At 35.9% G+C, this 20,216-nt stretch overlaps 1 protein-coding gene across 9 annotated transcripts in view; it reads right to left on the bottom strand.

Moving 5' to 3' along the window:
- Positions 1-20,216, bottom strand: part of MAP3K7 (mitogen-activated protein kinase kinase kinase 7) — a 48,238-nt gene that overhangs the window by 18,137 nt on the left and 9,885 nt on the right. For 4 of the 9 annotated variants that reach the window (XM_055713487.1, XM_055713488.1, XM_055713491.1 and 1 more), the window contains exons 2-12: positions 18,403-18,513; positions 16,741-16,806; positions 15,814-15,859; positions 15,021-15,159; positions 13,734-13,858; positions 10,148-10,276; positions 7,891-8,021; positions 7,400-7,481; positions 6,102-6,253; positions 5,300-5,459; positions 2,674-2,754 (exon numbers count right to left, since the gene is read on the bottom strand). In XM_055713487.1, the coding sequence (XP_055569462.1) occupies positions 2,674-2,754; positions 5,300-5,459; positions 6,102-6,253; positions 7,400-7,481; positions 7,891-8,021; positions 10,148-10,276; positions 13,734-13,858; positions 15,021-15,159; positions 15,814-15,859; positions 16,741-16,806; positions 18,403-18,513 (1,222 nt within the window). Of the gene's footprint in view, positions 1-2,673; positions 2,755-5,299; positions 5,460-6,101; positions 6,254-7,399; positions 7,482-7,890; positions 8,022-10,147; positions 10,277-13,733; positions 13,859-15,020; positions 15,180-15,813; positions 15,860-16,740; positions 16,807-18,402; positions 18,514-20,216 lie in introns of those variants that run through there. The other 5 variants (XM_055713489.1, XM_055713490.1, XM_055713493.1 and 2 more) reach the window with 2 other exon arrangements.

The raw sequence follows: 20,216 nt of genomic DNA, 5'->3' as shown, positions 1-20,216 counted from the left end.
GGGCTGCTCGCCCCACTGACAGACACGGCCGGCCAAGGAAGTTTGGAGGAGCTGGGTACGTGGCAGAAGTGCTAAGAAATGTAACGTGGTGGGATTGAGACAGAGGTTCCAGTTTGGGGGTCTTGGAAGTATAACTAGAAGGAGAAAAGCGTGTTAAGAGACTAGGACCGAAAGCCTTGTGCTGAGAAAGTAGGGCAAAGAAAGAGGTGAGAGACAGGCTATGTTATATTGTCTTTAAAGGAATAACTGAGCAAGGTCCTTTTGAATAACTGCTTTAAGTATACAGAGAAATATGATTAGTTTACTGGGCAGATGGTCGCATCCCCATCATTTAATGATTAATCTCCTTTTTTCTGAATTTGGGATTCTTATGGGAGAGTTGTTCTGACAACCACAAAACTTCTAATAAATATTCTAGATCTATTTGGAAACAATTCACATCTTTTTTCCATAGTGCCAATACTGTCTTTTAGCTTAAGTAGCTCTCGCTTCCTAATCTTTAGCTGCAGATTCATTTCTCAGTTTTCATATTGTGGGCTAAAAAAGCCGTGCTTTCAGATCCTTCTTTATACTCTCCATACATACCATCCTAGAGGAGCTCTTACCATTATTTCAGAGTGCATATACGTTTCTTGTATATTTGTATGTTTCTGCCTAGATTAGTAACTTGGAACTTCTGATTAAACCTCAACAAAAGCCTGTAAATATACTTTTTTATATATATAAAAGATATAAAAATAGCGCTAGTGCTTCCTTATCTTTCCTGGAAATGAACCCTAAGATTTCACAATTTTTCACAACTGCATCACGTTAGTGGCTCATACTACCTGGGACTGATCTGCATGGATCTGCTGTGGTCCCATGTAATTTTACTAAAAAACCCTGTTGCTGGTGTATAGCCCTCAGTGCATGACCCTGGATTTTACTCTATTTTTCCCCAGTCACAACAAAATTCACCCTTTGTGATACTCTAATCCTGCTCTTTATGAAGTTCCCTCTGATAACACATTAACAGTGAATTTCATTACTGCTTATTTAAGACTTAAATACCTTAAAGAGTAAATGTTGAGAAAATCATTAATATGCTTGCTCCAACATCCTGTACCTTCTTTCATTTCTACAGGTTGCTATTTCTCTTGTATTTATCCCAAATTCACCTTGGAATTCCCATCCTGTCAAGCTCAATTAAAATAGTCCAGGTGAAGAATATCTAATGGACTTTCCCTGACTGAGTATGTAAACCCAACAGACTGGTACAATCTATTTTGTGACAACGACACGGCATTTTCACTGACTCTTTAGTTATTCTGTAATGAAAGTGTCAAGGTTTCTTTGAAGCCTCAGTGCTGTCACATGCAGACAGCATGCACAGACAGGAGGCACTCAGTTAGCTGGAAGCTTATGTACCAGGCTCTCATCATCTGTCAATGTTGCAAAACTCAACAGATCTCTACTTTCTCTTTCCTTGCTCTCTCAGGATTTCATTTATGTATGGCAGGCCAGGACTGTTACAAGATTAGTGGAAGGCTACACTAGTAAACTTTCTTGCTGATTTGCTAGCCTCAATGCCAAACAGGTTTTCTCTTCATGGGTAGTGCTATTATTCTTTAGAATCTGCTTTTTGACATTCTGTATTTTTATATGTAAACTTCAATAAAGTTATGTGAAACTTTTGCACAAAATTATTTTTTGCATTCAACTTTTAAATACCGATGTCAAGCTTTACAAGGAAACTTCCTCAGATAACACAAATTTAGAGTAGGTGTTCCATGTTTTTTAACGGATCTCTAGATTAGCTATGTAGACGATATTACTTGCATCTCCTGCCTCTTACAAATCATTCTGAAGCAACTTGCGTACCGCTGATGGTATACCTATTACAGTTTGGGAGCGATTATACTTATTTTTAGGCTTTGAGAAGCACAAAAAGAAAGAAGGAAATCCACTTTGGTTGCAAAAAAAGGAGTGGGAAAGAAAAATGATATGCTGATAACTAAATATAGACTTGGGATAGATGAGAATTATTCATTAAAGTCCCAACTGAAATTACCAGCTATGGTGCCTCATTATACTGATTTTTCTTCCTGTCAGAAGACTCTCCTAATAATTTTAGTTTGCATTAAACACAACAGAAATACCTCATGCAGACACATTTTGCTCTAGAAAAAGCGTAGTCAAATGGAAGAATAACATAGATTGTTGTTTTTTAATTACAAGTATCATGTAAATCTGAAGTTCTGTATATATTTAAGTTTTTTTCTCTACCAATATTTTATTAGATAAAAAATGAGTGCTCAAACACAACAAAGATCAGGGCAAGATAATTAACTAGACAGAAATTTTTCAACTTACTTCCATTTTCACCAGATGAGGTATTGTAATAAAAGACTGCATATATAGTTTTGCTCTACAAGAAAACTCTGAACATCACGATCATAAAAGGAAAAAATCCTTTATCAGTAAAAGTAAATTCAAACTAGATTATCAAATCCTTTACTGATAAAAAAGTAAGCTTGCAATAAAATACCATGCTCTTCTCTACAGAGACATGAAAAAATTATTGGAATAATTTCTAGTTCTGTCCTAGAGCAACTGGAGCAAGAAGTATTTTTAGCAGTCTGATCATTATTCCGGCATCTTAACCAATTGACCCGTTCACCTGGTCTGCGATACCTGGTATGATGATCTCAGGAACATCCAGAATGTTGCCAAATGAAGCAGTTTTACGATGGCCTCGTTTAGGCTTGGAATAGGCTGAAAAAATACACATATACAATACACATGCAAAACACTAAAATAGCAATAGCAAAATTATTAAATTCCTAATATTGCATTTTTCATAAACTTGGTTAAACTATAGTTCATGCAAAAATGTGTCATGCAGAATAAACTGCATTGCCTTCCACTCATGCTTACACATAGTAAAGCAACTGTTAAAAAGCAAAAAATGCAGAACTAGCCATCATTACAACACCATATAATTAGTTATAGTTAGCAACACAAAAGTCAAACACAGAAAGCAGCATAGCAACAAAGAAGGGAAAACCAAATGTAATTATCCAAAAAGAGAACAAATGAAATTATTTCAGATCACCTGTATATTCAAAATAAATTCTTGATTGCCTGAAATTATATAACATTTTCTTTCTAGCGTTGGGTACAAACTATTCTATAAACCAGATTATTCATTGTACTTCTGTTTCTTTAAATCACCTCCTTTTAAAGGAAATCTCGTCCATCTCTGTAAAAATGCTTACTCTTACTACATTTGACAAATGTCGCTGCCTTCCGTTCTTTTGTCCTATTAGTGAAGATCTTTTGTTTTGCAAACTGGGTATCACTATCAACCTTGTACTTTTTGAATGATGTTCAAGAAATACTATAAGCTTTGGAATAAAATTTAATAATACATTTTTTATTTTACTGCTTGTGTAGTTTAAGGTAAATAGTTCCTATTTAGCAAAAGGTCTGAATGCATCTCCCAAAGGTACAACACTGTAGCATATCCATGTCAAACTTGGTAAGTAATGGTGATGTGCATTATGTGATTTACTCTTACACTTAATCTAGCAACAGATGGAACAAGACGACTAAACAACTCTTGATGTGATTTACTCTCAACAGCCCAATTCTCACCCAGCCACATAATTTTTTTAAGTTCACAACATGTCATTTCTGTCACACAGTCAACAAGATTAAAAAACAAGCAAAATGAATATAGTGCTGTTTCAGCTCTTTTTGAAAAAGTAACAATCAGATGGGTTTGATCTCACTTCTTTTTAGTGGTTCTTACTGCCTAAAGTGATTCCTTAAAAACCCACCCCACTCCCTTCCCCTAACTATTACAGTCAATATACACTTCGTTTCAAGAAAAAGAAATCCTACAGTCATTTCAAAAAAAAGAATAATCTTAGAATATTCTGAAATGATGATTACTATTCAGAGCAAGGTACTTAAGGAAGACAAACCAGAAAAATTAAAAACTCACACAAAGGAGGGCCAGGTTATCTCCACTAACATCAAAAACTTACATTGACTTTGGAGTGTCAGTGTCCAAAGTGAGTCCTGACACATTTAAAAATAAAACCAGCACGTTGTTATTATCAAATCAGTACACAGCTGCCTTCTGTGTTAGGAAACCTTTAGAGATATTCAGGGTGAGATGGGCTACACAATTATCCAGTCAAAGACTGACAATACAAAGGACAGATCTTGGAATAAGGCTTTAAAATAAGAACATAAGAGCAAAAAGTGTTTAGGGCAAAATAAGTATTATTTCATGAGTAACTTCAGTATTTAGTAAAACAAGATCTTGGAGTGATCATAATACAATGAAGAACAAAAACTAAATAGTCATGGTACACAAGAAAGACAGAATATGATGCATATTTCCTTACTAATTACAGCTACTCAATTACCCTAGTTTTCAGAAATAGTTGAAAAATACTAGAACAGCTAAATAACCTTGGACTAACCAAAGAAATTTTGTTTGATTATTTAAATCTGTGGTTATATACCATAACAAGTTTCACATATGAAACTTAAAACCTGAAGTTTGCATAGGTTAACAAACAATATCTTTGATGAAGAAAAGAGACAAGAAAGTGTTTGCCAAGTATAGACATGTTTATTAATTTGTTTTTCTGGAAGAATAAAGATTGCTTTCGCCATAAAATTATTAATACTTACACATAAATTCCAATTCACTCAAGGATTTAATATTTAAACACGAAAGTTTATAGCTACCTGAATGAAACCTGGCAAAACACCTGTACTTTTTTTTTTTTTTAAAGACAGCAATGCTTTGTTAATCTGATAAATAAAATCTACCTATGTTTCCCTTTCTGAAATCTGACAAAGTTTATTTTAAAACTTATTTGAGAACATGCTGAATTTTAAACCCACGTCGTAATTTCAAAATATTATAGGAATAACCTGGAAGGAAGTGTGATTTTAGAAGTATGCTACCAGAGACGGAGTAACATTATTTCAGATGCAAAGGAGAAAGTTGTGCATTTGGAATAGGAATATTTTTGAAAAGGTAAAAGCATAATTCAACAAAGGTAGTCTCTTCCATAATGTTAAAAGTACCCAATTACAATGCTCAACCTTGTTGAGTGTACAACTGTGAATGAAGCCGTTTTCCCCCACAATTCATACAAGGACAATAAAGACTACATGGGAAGTTAAAGTACTTTCATACGGCTAACGGCATTAACGTTTTGTAAGACTATGCATGTTTTACATCCTCCTTCCTTCCAATTCCTTAGGCTATCCCCCATACATCCTTTAATTTTACCTGTGATGGAAGCTATTCTTGCTTCAATTTCAGACATGTCAGCACTCATCCTTTTGGCTTCTCCTGAAACGAGGGCTGACTGTGGTCGCACGCGAACATCTGACAAGCTCTCTACGCTGCTCCCACGAGATGGGGGTAAACTCAAACGACCAGGATCACCCTGTTGCAACAATCACATTTTTGAAAAGAAAAAAAATCCTGCAGAAGCCCCTCCATGACATGCACAGTATGTAGGTTAAAATATGTTTCTATAACGTGCCTCTAAAAAGTGACAGGATTTAAAATCTATAAATCAATAAATGGTAATAATTTAGCTATTATTGGCATACAAGAAGCAAATATTTGCAACTTTCAAGAGAATCTAACCTTACACAGATAAAAATTGAGTAGAATTAGGCCAACGCTGTCACAAGAGAATGTTGTATTTTTTCACCCTACTTGAAAAAAAAATAGTATTTCAAAAATTCATGTAAATTTTTAATCCTTTCATGTCATACTAATATTTTGGTTCTAAATTAAGGCAGCTATTTTCAAATATACTTTTTTTCACCTAATGAATCCCTTCAAATAAAATCAACTATTCTTTTGTTTCATTGCAGGTCTTATTAGAGCCTTCCAGTTTACCTTTTTGTAATCACTGAATATTTTTCCATCACCTTTCATGTTCTTTTCCTGTAACTAACTGGCTCCAATTTTGTACTATTTTTGAAAGAAGATCATAATTTTTCATAGCAGTTACATCACTTTGGTTGATCTTTGTCCATTTCATTATTATGGCTCCAAAATGCATGTGTTGGCTTACCGGCTGCTTGGCTGTATTTTTCATTTGCTGTGCCAATTTTGACTCTAAACGTTTAATAGTGTCATTGGTAGAAGCTCCTTGGAAGTCACCTGGTTCCACATTAACATCACTCTTGTTACTTGTGTTTGTAGAAGTGATGTCCATGAATGAACCTAGAAATAAGTAACAAGGAAACACATTTGAAAAAATTCATTAAAAGTACTAGAGTGCATCTCTTCACTTGAGCATTCTCAGAAATCTAACTGCTTTAAAGCAACACTTCTGAAAACTTTTAATGAAAGGCAAGCTGCAAGATTGCAACAGATCCATTAATGTACAAAGTGAAAAAGAATACACAATTGAAGTACTATGATGACATTCTAAAGTCAATCTTTAGCTTGCTCTGAAACTGTTGGGGTAGATTTTTATTAGCACCATGACGAGCAACCTCATTCACAATTAATGACAAAGTCCATCATTAACCATAGAGGAATATATTCACAGTTTAAACAGATAGATCATATCTTCAAATCACCGGCTGAGGGGTGGAGAACAGCTAGTACAGTAAGATGCCACAGCTGAAAAGATTTTTGTAACATACAGGTCACAAAGTTGCAAAGCAGCCAAGGAAACTTTATCCAAAATAACAGCAATTTGTTTGGAGATAGTAAACAAACCAACCAAGCAGCAGAAGGTGAAGACACTCAAGATTAAGAACTACTTAAGTAGGAAAACTGTACTTTAAAAAATGAGCAGACTGAATAATCTTAATTTTCCGTTATTAAAAGAATTTCTCTGAGGCCAAGACTACCTGAAAGCCTAGCCCACATTTTGTTCCATTCATCTTTCTAGCGATTTCCTTGATCACTGTATTTATTGAATCTTAACACAAAACAACTGCAAGGTTAAATTGTGGAGATCATAACCAAAAGAAGATGTGGATTTCAAGGTAAGTAAAAAATTTTTAAATGCCAACTCTTTAACACTACATAGGACTGAAAAGAGTGTCAATTGCTAGCAGCCTTTATTGGGAAAGAAGGAGGAGACTTTAAACCTAGACACTCTGTTATTACATGCTTGTTCTCCATTAAAGGTACACTTCAGCAAAAACCATTTGGCTGAGAATACTAAATATGATGTGGTATGAGGTCTCCACAAAAACAAAACAAAACAAACAAAAAACCCAAAAAACCTGCCAATACTTAAGATTTTGGAAAGGTTACCGTTCGCAATTTGAGTTCAAAATCTGTATGAGAATGTGCTTTATAACCCATCTGCACCACTTCATGTTGCTCTTCTTTTCTCTTATACAAGTGTACCTGTACTAGTGGCAGAGTTGCTTTGCCCTTCATCTGAATACTGGCAAGGATACTGCAGAGGTTCATCAGCTCCTGGAAAGTACTGTGAAAAAAAGCGCAATTGATTTGATTAAGAAGTAATTAACAATTGTTTTAAAATTATGTAAATAAGACTTCATAAAATAATTTATAAATACTAATTATATATAATGCTTATGGTAATGTATTAGAAGATAAATAAATGCACTTATTTTTAGTAATACATTAAAATACATCTATAAATATTTTTATTAATTTCCCCAAATCTGTTATGAGTTAGTATACATCTGCCATAAGGAGAGGAACAATTTCCCTTCTCTACTGTAATAATCTGAAAATTTTTATCAACAAGACAAAAGGAGAAAACATGCAAGCCTGCCTTTAGAGTGTGATAAAACACATACCCTTCATAATTCAATTTCCCAACTTAATAGCTTAAGGAATAATTAAGATATAAAAATACATTTTTATACCCGCATCAAGTGTGTCATTATTTTAACAATTTCTTCCATGGATGGTCGCTGTGAGGGATCCTTGGACCAACAACGGGTCATTAAACTCTCAATTGGTTTAGGTAAGTTTTTGATCAGTGGTGGCCGAGTACCTATAATTGAAATTAGAAAAAATCCTTAATTTGTTAAAACAGACTATAAGATGACTGACAGCAACTGATTTCTCTCTGGTATTTTGCTAAATAAATACAGGAAAATGTATAGTTAATTCTAGTCTGAAAAAAACGGCTTGTACTTAATTTTCTCTCTTACCAGCAAAAATCTGACAAAAAAAGTTCCTTTGCACTACATAGAAGTTACAATTACATACAAACTAGTAGAAAGAAAATGAAACTTTTCCTTCAGTAGTGGTCTGAAATTCACTGACTGACCAAATACAACACATTATAATGGCTAATGAATATTACCACTTTCTGAAGAATAAAGCTTTAGGCCAAACTAGGAAGTAATTAGCAACAGTCTTTGGTTCCTAATGCTGTACTTACAAGACCACCGGGTGGTGGTGGTGGTGGAAGTATTTTTGAGGGCAGATTTTGCTCTTAAGAACTTCCTGAAAAATTATTAAGCACTGGAAACACCAATTTCAGGTGACTTTTTCATGGTCTATACATGTTCTTAATTACACATTTTACTTCAATTGTATCACTATTCATCCATTCTTTTGGTTCCAGTTTCTACTCTTCACTATTTCAACAACGAATACAGTTAACAGACATACAGTTGTGTTTAATAGACGAGATGTAGTGACATTTTGCACAGAAAGCAGCAAGTGTTTAAAAGCCTATTAAGCATAACAAGTAATACATCAAGTAAGAGTGCCACAATGGTTTCAAGTGAGATGAAGCGCACTAACATTTCCTTCCTATGAAACGGAGGGTGGGGGATGGAGGGGGCGGGGGGAGGGGGCACACAGGGGAGAAAAGAAAAAGGGGAAAAAGAAAAAGAGGTAAGTTTTTAAAACCAAACCAGGGACAGACAGGGAATCTGTCTTCCCCTAAAGGATACTTCTGCACCTTACTGAGGCTTTCTGATTTATGACTATTACATTTACACTTACTTTGACAATCAATGCTTTTATGAGAGGCACTCATCGCTCCTAATCTCAATGACTTATGTCCTTGAAAAACTGAAATGGAGAATCTCTCCATTCAAAAATGCCATTTGCAAACACTTTGTGTGTTATTATGACTGTAATGCTCATCCATCCTATCACTGTCCGCCTCTCTCTCCTCTTCGTTGAATAGGATGCCTGTGCTCACCTTAAGCTTCTATCATTTAGTACTGAAGCAATGACACTCTGGCAAAGTACTGGCCTTCACTGCTTGTTTGTTAATTACATCTTCCAAACAAGTTCGTGCTTTCTTTGATGTGGTCTTTCACAAATGGCAGAAACTCTTTGCAGACATTCACTGAACTACTTCACTATCATTACTTTATTCTTCTTAAAACTCTGCTTTGCCATGGTACCTAAAAACACACTGTTAAAAAAGTTACACTACTAGCATGAAGACACTACACTCTATTATTTGGACCAATGTTGTACCACTGCTTTCTTTTGTCCATTTGAATCCAATCACTGTCTCCTGTTTATACCCTAAGCTCCTGAGAATCTGTTCTGTATAGTACCTAGGAGAGCTGAGTCCTGCTCCATTCCTGTAGGCACCTAGATATAAAACAATTCGAACAGCAGAACAAAACCAAAAAAACCTTAACCCCAGCAGCAAAGACAAAACAACAGATGAAAAGCAAAGCAACATTTTTAATGCCTAGTAGTCCTGCAGGAATTCGACAGTTTCTAGCATTTCTATATAAAGTCAAATTACTTAAACTCACGCATTTACTGTAGGCGCCCAATAAAAAAAAAACTTGGCTAATCATTACTCATCCAGAGGATGGGTTGGGGGTTTTTTTGTAGCACAATTCAGATCACTTTTAAAATGGAGTGTCATAACTAAATGAACATGGCCCTTTTCCCTTGTTTGTTCATATGCTAGTTACATGTAGCAGGAAATGCAAGCACTGTAGCAGCCAAGTAACATAAAACCCACATGACATGAAACCAGCAGTGTCTAACTCTTAAGTCTTCATGATAAAAATGCATATTTAATGAAGTATAAACCAGAAAAACTAGTTATTTAAAGCTCACAGTTAAAAATGTTTAACAAATTTACAGGTCAAACAGACAACTTCAAATGTAATGAAAGTATTTTCAACTCACCATTGTGAACTGCCCACATTATGCGGAAAGCTGGACCACCAATCTCATCAAAAGGTTTCCTACGGGTGATTACCTCCCAGAGAATAATACCCCAACTGAAAACGTCACATTTTTCACTGTAATTGCTACCTGGAAGAAAGCCATTAATATGTCTCTTTTCTATATACCACATTACAAGAAGTACAGTTTGAGCTGACAAATAGCTCTGTATGCTTCCTTTCATTTCACAATTGTTTTGCTGAGAAAAAACAGTTTTCTAAAGCTGGCTGATTCACACTAACTTAAGTCTGAAATCATTTGACAGTAGAATTGTTAAGAATGCCTCCCTCTGGAAATCAATCCGTTTCACTCAGAGTCATCCTTAAATGATAAAATGCCTTAGTTTTCTTATATAATTTAAACTTAATAAATTGTGGTTTATAAGATCTCTTGCATTCAGGATTTAACTGACTATGCTTGCTTTCTCCAAATATTTTTCAACTCATTTCTTCCATGCTAGTCACAATATGCCAGCCAGTAACATCTCTGTCATACCTACTGCTCTTTATTATTTACAGGTCTTTAGCAGAACTAGTAAAATAGCATATGAACACATCAGCAGATTCCTCAATTCCTCACCGCTTTATTTCCTCTCCATTTATTACTCTTACTCTTTCTGTCAGGTCATTTCTTAAAGTTCTTTGACCATAAGTTCAATATTTCTAAGACTCCTGTTAAAGGTGCAGAAGACACGTAGGTGATACAGAATAATGAATAAAAATGTTCAGAGACTGAAAAGAAAGAATGTATGCTCTGTAACCATAACTCACACAAATACTAAAAATACATGTGAATAGCTAATGACATGATCATCAATATGTGCGTATAAATAACAGAAATCTGTCTTCAAACAAGGATCAAAATTGGCATCCAGTGGCCAAGAGATTTCTTTTTGTTAATATGTAAACAGAAAGCATTGACACAAATAATTTCATAAAATGGTGGGATTAGAGAAGCGTAGTTTCACATAGATACCCATCATATAGCATCCAGTTTCAACAGGCTCCACTAACTACAAGCCACCTTCCTCTGCCCCCATACCTCCAACAAACTGCACAAGAGAAGCAGCATATTCTCAGGCTAGTTCTTACAGACCCACCAGTCGGCAAGGGAGACAGGCTGCAGCACAAACCACAAGTCATCTTTAACTGAAGACACTAATCTGGACTTCTCCTAGGTACAGATTTTACAAAACTAAGAACCTGGCATCTCCAAAACTCTTTACACCTGTGTCAAAATAGCTGATGTGGCTAATGAGTTCAAAAGGTACTGAAGGGGAGTAACAAAATCAACTTCACCAGTCAGGTGTTTAAAAGGTGCTGGGAAACAAAAAAAGCATCTGTAAACAATGGCAGATTGTTAAGGGAAGCAAAACAGTCTCTCTCATCTATGCAGCCGCAGCATTTCTGTGACCCACAGCCTATGACAAGGAAGTAGTGTTATTTTCTGGATTGAGCAAGGAAATCCCATTTTGTAGCTGAGAAGCCTTGGACTAATTCTGAAAACTGAGAGTGCAAAAAGAATGATACAGTATTGTGTATTGTTTCATTATGTAAAAGACCAAGGTAGGATATACACAGTCTATCCTCAATTTATCCAATTATCCCCAAGCAGTTTTAAAACATTTTCTTCTAAAGGGAGTTCTCAAATTAGAGCACTTGCTCTCTTTCACTTTATCCTGATCTAAATGACACTGTTTTTATTTAGACTGTTTGATCTGTACAAGGCTCTCAATACCCTATAATGCTAAAATGGGGGGAAAATTTTAATATTAGGGCAGCTACTTCAGTGAGCACTCTGCCATCTACAGATAGTTCTAGGGCCTTTATTGCTCTCATCTGAAAGCATCAGTACTAGAACAGTACTAAAATGTTAGCATTTATTCCATTGTTGAATTCTGATGCAGTTGCATAACCAAACAAATTTTTAACAATTTTTACATTAGACATGAGTATTTTAGTAGTTTAATGACGGCTTCAAGAGCGATTTGATATGCCGCACCAAAAAAAGCTCACAGATTCCTTTCTTTCATTGATACTTGTTCTGGTATAAAGATTTGTGTCGTTATCAGTAAATGCTTTCAGATAAAAGTACATAAAACCAACTGTAAACTGAAGGCTTTTGCTGCTGTCCAGCACTAAATTTGTAATACAAGATTTCTTTGTTCTGCTTTGTTGAATTCGTACACCAGAGGAATTAGAATATGCACTGCAAATCCCTAGTATAATATACTTATTTCAAAATCCATTTTAGATTAAGGCTTTCCACTCAAAAAAATCTAACTTTAACAATGACTGTCCAATTGATTATTTCTAAAAGAAAAATATATCTCTTACTTATACAATTTCATTTAAGAATAAATAAATGTCAAGAAAAGAAGCATTCCTAGCTAGATTTAAAGAAATAGAGCAGGTGCCTCAATACAGAGTGACAAAATGGAAAGTTTCTAGGCACCAGAATGAAACCACCCTCTTAGGTGGGTCCCCTGAACAATATATGGGAGAAGACGGTACCTTCAAAACAAAAGCTCCAAAGGCAGTGTTCAGGAGAAAACCTGTTAAAACTGTAGATGGACACATATAATTTGCTGCTTCTCTCTACAATAAGGACACCAAGAGTGGCCACTTGGATCCAGAATCTGGGAAACCACTGCTGCACAGAGGTACTTGCCAAATCTCTCAAAGCCAGGACACCTGCTTCCTAAAGCAGGGACATGACTTCTCCAGACCACTCTGCTAACTACAATGATAATTTAAGGTACTGAATGGCTAAAAGGTGCTTAATTTTCAATCAAATATTGACTGGATTATTTCTCTGATAATCATGCAGCAATTATATCTAATTATCAAGTGTCCTCAGTCTTTCCCAGCTACACTCCAAGAAATAGCTTGTTCTCCTACTTAACTAAATTAACTGTTAATAACAAGTCCCTCAGTATGTAGGAAGAAGGAAGTGCATCAAACCTCTAGATTACACAAAAAGCAGATGAAGATGGAGTTACAAGAAAGTGGGGACTGGAAATGAAGGCAATTATGTTCAATTTATAGACACTAACAGGGGAATTCTAAAGATACAAGCTGATCAGAATAGCGAGTGAAAGTAATGACAATCAATTTAAATGTCAGAAGAGTTTGAAATGACTTAAGAATCTCGGGAACAGCACAATCATGGGGAAACAGCCCTCTGGCTGCATTTTAATTACTTATAAAATGAACAGCAGTTGTCTAAAGGTACTCCTTATGTAAATCTCAACAATGACACAAATAAAGATTCCATATCTTCATGTAATTAACTGTCTAATACTATCACGATGGTCAGTTCAGTGCTCCACTTCAAAACTCAGCATAACTAGATCAATACATAATCACACAGATTTTGAAATAAATGCTAGATTTCCAGCAAGACTCTTTCAGCTGTTACTTCAAACGTTCATACACTGATTGAAATAAAGTAAGATTACACGATGCTCTTATTTCCTATATCAAATTAATTCACTGTTGCATCCCTAGGAAGAACACATAACATTGACACTGTAAATTATAGTTACCTTCAAAAACTTCAGGTGCCATCCAAGCAGCACTTCCCTTATTGTTGGTCATGTGTGTTTGAATATCACAGGCTGTACCAAAGTCACAGATTTTTAGAACTGTCCCCCCAGCTACCAAGAGCAAACTGTCAAAGAAAAAAATAAAATAAAAATTAAAACTGTAGGATGAAATAGTCTGGTAATAAACCACTGTTGTTGGGTGGTTTTTTTATTTTTTTTTAAATTTTTTTTAAACCCAACAACTATCATTTTAATATATCTGAATATCTATTTGCTTTGCTTCTCAGTGCTTTAGTTTTGTAATTTGAGAAATAAGTAAGGTCATCTGAACATACAAAATATTTTAAAATAAGCAAATACATATTGCAATTTATTACTATTTCTACATGCTAGATTTTAAGTAAAAATCTTCAGCCATAGTAAACTGCTAAGCATATATTGCCAAAATTAGTCTTTCACATGGCAGAGCTGAAAAATAACAAGTGCTGTAACAATTTTACCAAAAGAAGAACGATCAAGAGTCCTATTAATGTCAGTCAATTTAGCTATTTATTCAAATGAAAGCACTTGAAGTTACATGTTAACAGCTCTCTAAATCAAAACTGAGGATACAAGAAAAAATTAAAGCGTGGCTTCAAATTATAATTTTATCTTGTAGTAATGGCAGGCTACCATCCAAAGGGAATGATCCTGATGATCCCCAAATCTCTGTTTCCAACTAATCTGTGGAGCCAGATCTGAAGCTGTAAAATGAGTCAGATCAACAAACTGACTGGGTAGAAAATGTCTTTGTTTCAGTGGACAGTGATGGGAGATTCTGGCAGGGGTAGTGGAACAAGCAGAAGGAGGGCACAGAGGAAGATGGCCATTTGCAGAAAAGCTCTATTTTATCGGATTAAATATGATGTTAAAACCAAGCAACCAAACACCCCCACCCCCAACCTCCCACCCCATGTTCATTGAACACCACAACTCATTGTAAAATTGGGGCATTGTAAATGCCTCTGATAAGAAGCCCTATCCCTATCCAAATCCTCTTCCATGATACAGGGCAGGAGCAGGATGTTTTTCCAGTTTAACAGAAAGTAAATGAGTACAGTTCGTATCCTGTACCTTGCACCATCATTCTGTAACTGAAGTTTCAAACGCACAGCTTTCATTCAGAATACACTACATCCAATAATGTCAGTAACAATTAAAGCTATTTCTTTCAAATGCAAATAAGTCATTATAAATTATCTTAAATTCCAATTGTGAGAAAATACAACGTATGAGCCATAAGCCTACTTTGGTGGTTTCAGGTCTCTGTGAATTAGAGCCTTTGGTTTCATGCTGTGGAGATAAGCCACTCCTTGGGAACACTGTAAACACCAACTCATGGCATGTGCAGCAGTATAATGAGGCAGAGGTTCAGCACCATGCAGCACTGCAAAACAAAGGCACAAACTAAAAAGAACTTTATTGCATATTACAACAGATACAATGGAGTTAACAACATACCAGTCAGAAGCTCCATCTAAGTAATTATCAATGCCTCATTACTGCAACTGAAAATACCCTTCTGCAGACTGTTAAATAATGGAAATGTCAAAATATTTCCCCTTTTTAGTATGTTTTTCATAATTTTTGATGTTGAAATTCAATATGAAAGATGTTGCGTGTTCTTGGCTATCCCTGGTAAAGTATGTTAAACAAATGCTCAGGGAATTTACAAGTTATAAAGGAATCTGTTCCACTGGAAAACCTTAAATGGCTGGTATAAAACATAACAAACTGGTATCAAGAAACAAACCAGAGGACTGAAAATGTAGTTTTAAAAGCACACTCCTTTCTCCTTAAAATTACATTAAGAATTTTAAAGAACCGCAGAATGGCTAGGGTTGGAAGGCACCTCTGGAGGTCCCCTGAGCAGGGTTAAGCAGGCCACCTACAGCCAGTTGCCCAGGATTGTGTCCAGATGGCTTCTGAGTATCTCCAAGGGTGGAGACATATGTGTGAAGCAACTTTATATTTTACATTGTGTTTGCCCTAACACTAGTACTTCAGCTCCAGGAAGACACTATGTTGAAATGATACTCACCATTGTATAGAGAACCTCCTTCAGCATACTCCATAACAAGACACACCTTTGGGGGCAGGGAGGGGACAAAAAAATAGGAATATTTTAAATGCAGGGGTGGAAAACAGTTTTTTGTAAGTGTAAAGTTCATTGAGATGAACTGCAAAGTCTCCATACCTAAGCTAATGGAAAATTTATCAAAGGGTCAGTCTGAATGGTATGTATTTACATATAGCAAACAGAAATCAGTTTTATACTTAGTTCCCACTGTAAGTTAGGAAAGAAGAGAATGGCCTCCCTCCCTCTCAGTCTTGAAAAGCAAACACCGTCTTCAAACTGCAATTCATTTGCTTATAGTGGCTTACAAAAAGATTTTAAACACCATGTCTAAAAAATTTCACTAGTACCAAGAAAAAATGGGATGCAGCATTACTTTAATCAATTAAATAGCCTATACTAGAACTAGCTAAGGATACATCTGTCCTGTCACAGTACTTGCTTTGAGAATGTTTGCAGCTGTGGCAGAAAACAAGCAAATCCTGAAAGCTGCATATCTGAGAATAGGAACTGATTTACAAGCTATGATTCATGTGTTGCTAATGTATTTTCTTTTCACATTGCTAATTTGCAATTAATAGGGCTGTAGATGTGAATGACACTACAAGTGTAATACACCAGATGCCATTCTGACAAACTGAAGTGCAATCTGTGTTTAGAAACAACTTTGGGTTTTTCTTGAAAGAATTTATTTCTCACAGCAGGGGAAAGAAAAACCAAAAACCTGAAAATATCAACCAACCTACATATCTATGTATTTCCTTATTATGGCTAAACCATACAAAATTTATGTAAAATATACGCTTTTGTGTACAAAACACATTTTATGCATTGATGCTTGAAAATGTTAAGCTAGTCACCTTTTGTCATACTGACAAAGCTATGACTTACTGGGTTTAGACAGGCTCCATATAACTTGACAATATTGGGATGGTTTACTCGTGACAGTTGTCGAAGCTGCAATACAAATCACACTTCATTTCAAACCATGGGCGAAAAAGGCCAATGCTTTATTTTCACATGTATAATTCATACACCACAACAGCAATCACAGTTTTGTATGTCTGCATGACCCTAGACGGTGATTTTAGGAGTTACAAGACTGACGTCCCTGTTTGCATTTTAATTTATGTAATTAGGTTTGTGTCTAACCGGAACTGTGTTTTAAAAGAAATCCTGAAGAAATCAAATTTAAAGAAAGTATTTTTTTCATGGTGTAGTAAAATCACTCAAGTCATAAGTACTGTGCAACCTCTACAGGTTTGGTGCTCTTCCTGGAGCCTCCCGTTTTGGAATCCTGATTGTCTGGCTACATATAAAATCCGAATAATACTGACTTTATTCACAATATAATTACTGTTTAAAAAAACACCCCAACCCCACAATCCTATAAAATAAGCCAGCCAGTTTAATATTAATGTGACATAGTTCCAAGAACCTACTGCTGCTTGTATTGACAAACAGACTATTTTGCACTGAATTCTTCTTTACCAGTGGGTAGTAGGAGGAAAGGGAAAAGGATTTTTTTCCCCAATTTATACAGGCTTCTGAGGCAGCTTATGCTATTCATCATCTAGGGAGTGAATGTTATTTTTTATGTATGTTTCAGAAATTGTAAAAAACCAGAATGAAATATTACAACTGATGCTTGCACTGTGTAGGGTTTCCTGAACCCCAGTAATTACAGAAGTATTTCTGGGATTATCTCGGTTCTGTTTTGAACAACAAAAAATATGCTGATCAGGTCTACTCAATATTAAGTCAGATCCAGACTAACAACACTAAAAACTTTCCATGGTAATGAAAAACATACAAATATTTACACACAGAGGCCTACTACAAATATGCTTCCTTTAACCCTACAGTGTATTACCTTTTTAGTTCCAATTTTAAGTATTTGTTTTTATCATGTTTTGTGTATCTTGAACATCCTAGATCCTTACTGACTAAATACTAAGCAGCATGTCACGATACATCTCATTTAAATTACTTGGGTACTTTTGAGTCTAGAATATGTTATGTATCTTGGGAAGCTTATCAGTGTATCTGAACTACTCAAGGTCTTTCTGAAGTAAGACATTGAATAGAAAGAGTGATTACCCTTAAATGAGTTACATGTACTAATAAACTTACACGTAAGAAAAAAAAAAAGAAATTATTAGAACTGCTGAAAAAAGTAAGAAACAGTTTCAAGTGTGGACCTGACTGTACAAAGAACCTATACTGTAGCCCCTGGAAGCACTAATCAGCTCTTCGGGTGTTTCAACTGCACCCTGACTCCACAATGGGACAGAATCTAGGAAGTGGCATTTCCCTACCTGCCTGCCCCTCTCTCTGCCCCCTTGCCTTCCAGTTTCTATGGGAAGAGAACTAAAGGAGCTGCAGTGTGCTCTGACAGGTGTCCTGTTTGGCAAGTAAAAGGGTCTAGGCCTGTACCGTACTGGCTGCATTTACCTTGTAATACAGACATAGCTTTTAGTACACTAAATGCACCCATGAGTTTAAGAAAATAAGCTCTACCAAACCACGTATTTTCCAACAAACGTACTGTACCTCTACAATGAAGGCTTTTCTTTCAGATTCACTTTCTATTTGTTTAATAGCTACATCTTTAGCTCGCCATTTTGCCTTGCAGACCACACCAAAGGCTCCTCTTCCAACAACCTAGAATAAAATAACAAACACTTGAATTAAAACTTGATATGGTTCCATCTGCTGTACAGGATTTCACAAACAGAAAAGAAATTTAATGTAGAAAACTGAAGACACACAGAATTGAGTTTTGCAGCAGCAATCTAATATTATGCTGTCACAGCATAAATGGTGCTTAGCTAAGCTTCTTCCGGAGATCATTTACAGAAGAACAGAATGCAAAAGACACATACAAAACATTTTATTATTAACATGCAGTAACGGTATTTCAGAAATATATGATTTTAATTATTTCAAACAAGATTTGCTCAGAAGAAAATTAGGGCAACGATGGCAAATTTATTTTTAGATATAATTTCACTGGTCAGATCTATATCTACTGTATTCGTTTATTCTTGCTAGCAACAGGAATGTAAACTTCTGAAATTTAAACACATGTGCAAACAACTACACAGGCCTACGATGAAGTCGGGATGAGGTGTTCAGTGTGCTCAAGGATATCCTTTAATTTTCTCTCAGATGCCTCAACAGTGTGAGGGCAGTAAATTCTACTGCGAGTCCTCCAAATAAGCACAGTATCTGTATAAACTATGCTTTCTCTATTTTTGTTGAAGTTATCTTTCTAGTTTATTTGGAATTAACACTGCCTAAAAATATACAAAACCAGACAAGAGCCACAACTCTTCACCGTAACTTCACAGAAGCAGTAATAGCAGCTTCTGCATACTACATTCCTTGAAACCAAGCACAAAAAAGGAAAGCAGGAGAGAGAAGTGTCCTTTTCCTAGGTGGTCACTTTCAGTTACTGGCGAGTTATAAACTATGGTAAACAGAAGTTTCACTTCTTTTTATTGTGTTCTTCAGGGGAAAAATGGCAACATACAGAAATAACAACAAAACATGCATATGCAATGTAAGGTTGAAAGCAGAGTGTCACCAAAACAGTGACTCTAGGTGCTACAGGAAAGCACAGACTGGCAAGTTGTTACACATATGCTCAAAAGAAAAGTAGTGAGGACGAGGAAACAGAAGGCACAGAAGCAGCTAAGGGATAGGAGCTCCTCCAACTCCACAAAATGCAAGGCAAGGCAGATGAGAAGGACGGGCCTAGTGGGGCGGGTCTTGGGACTCTCTATTTGCCCCTAGCAGCCTTTCTTCACCATTGGTTTTAACAGCGTTCTGTGCTCATGTTCCTCCTAGTCCTTGATTTCAAGTAGTTATCACATGTATTCTGAGGAGCAGAACAAACACTTTTTTTGGAAGGTAAATGAGAAGAAAAGGATAAGGAAGAGGAGTAAGGAGAGGGCGGAGTGGAAACATTTATAAATGTGATTATCACAGCAGCTTATTGTGGCAGAATTTAGGTTACATATGGATATAAGAGACGGACGCCAGGCAATGGTGATCAACAGCATTCTCCCCTTCTATTTTCCTTAACACAAAGAAGTATTTTCTTCTTTTACATTACAGCACACACTTAGCCTTCCAGAAGTTCCTAGCTTCTCACCTTTACCCTCCACAACAGTGGTTCATAGACTGAGTCTACCACAAGATATCCACAGCAGATCCAGAGAACATGCCTCATTCCGCCCATCCAGTGTACAAAGAGACCTTGACTGTAAACTCCTCCCCCAGCTACAGCATAGGGGTCTTGACTCCTCTCTTGACATAACACACACCAACTATTTTCTTGGCTTTGAATTTGTTTTGGCTTT

The sequence above is a fragment of the Falco cherrug genome, chromosome 6 (genome assembly GCF_023634085.1).
Source record: "Falco cherrug isolate bFalChe1 chromosome 6, bFalChe1.pri, whole genome shotgun sequence".
Classification (NCBI taxonomy): domain Eukaryota; kingdom Metazoa; phylum Chordata; class Aves; order Falconiformes; family Falconidae; genus Falco; species Falco cherrug.
The sequence above is the reverse complement of the archived record's forward strand: the minus strand, read 5'-3'. Positions and strand labels throughout refer to the sequence as shown.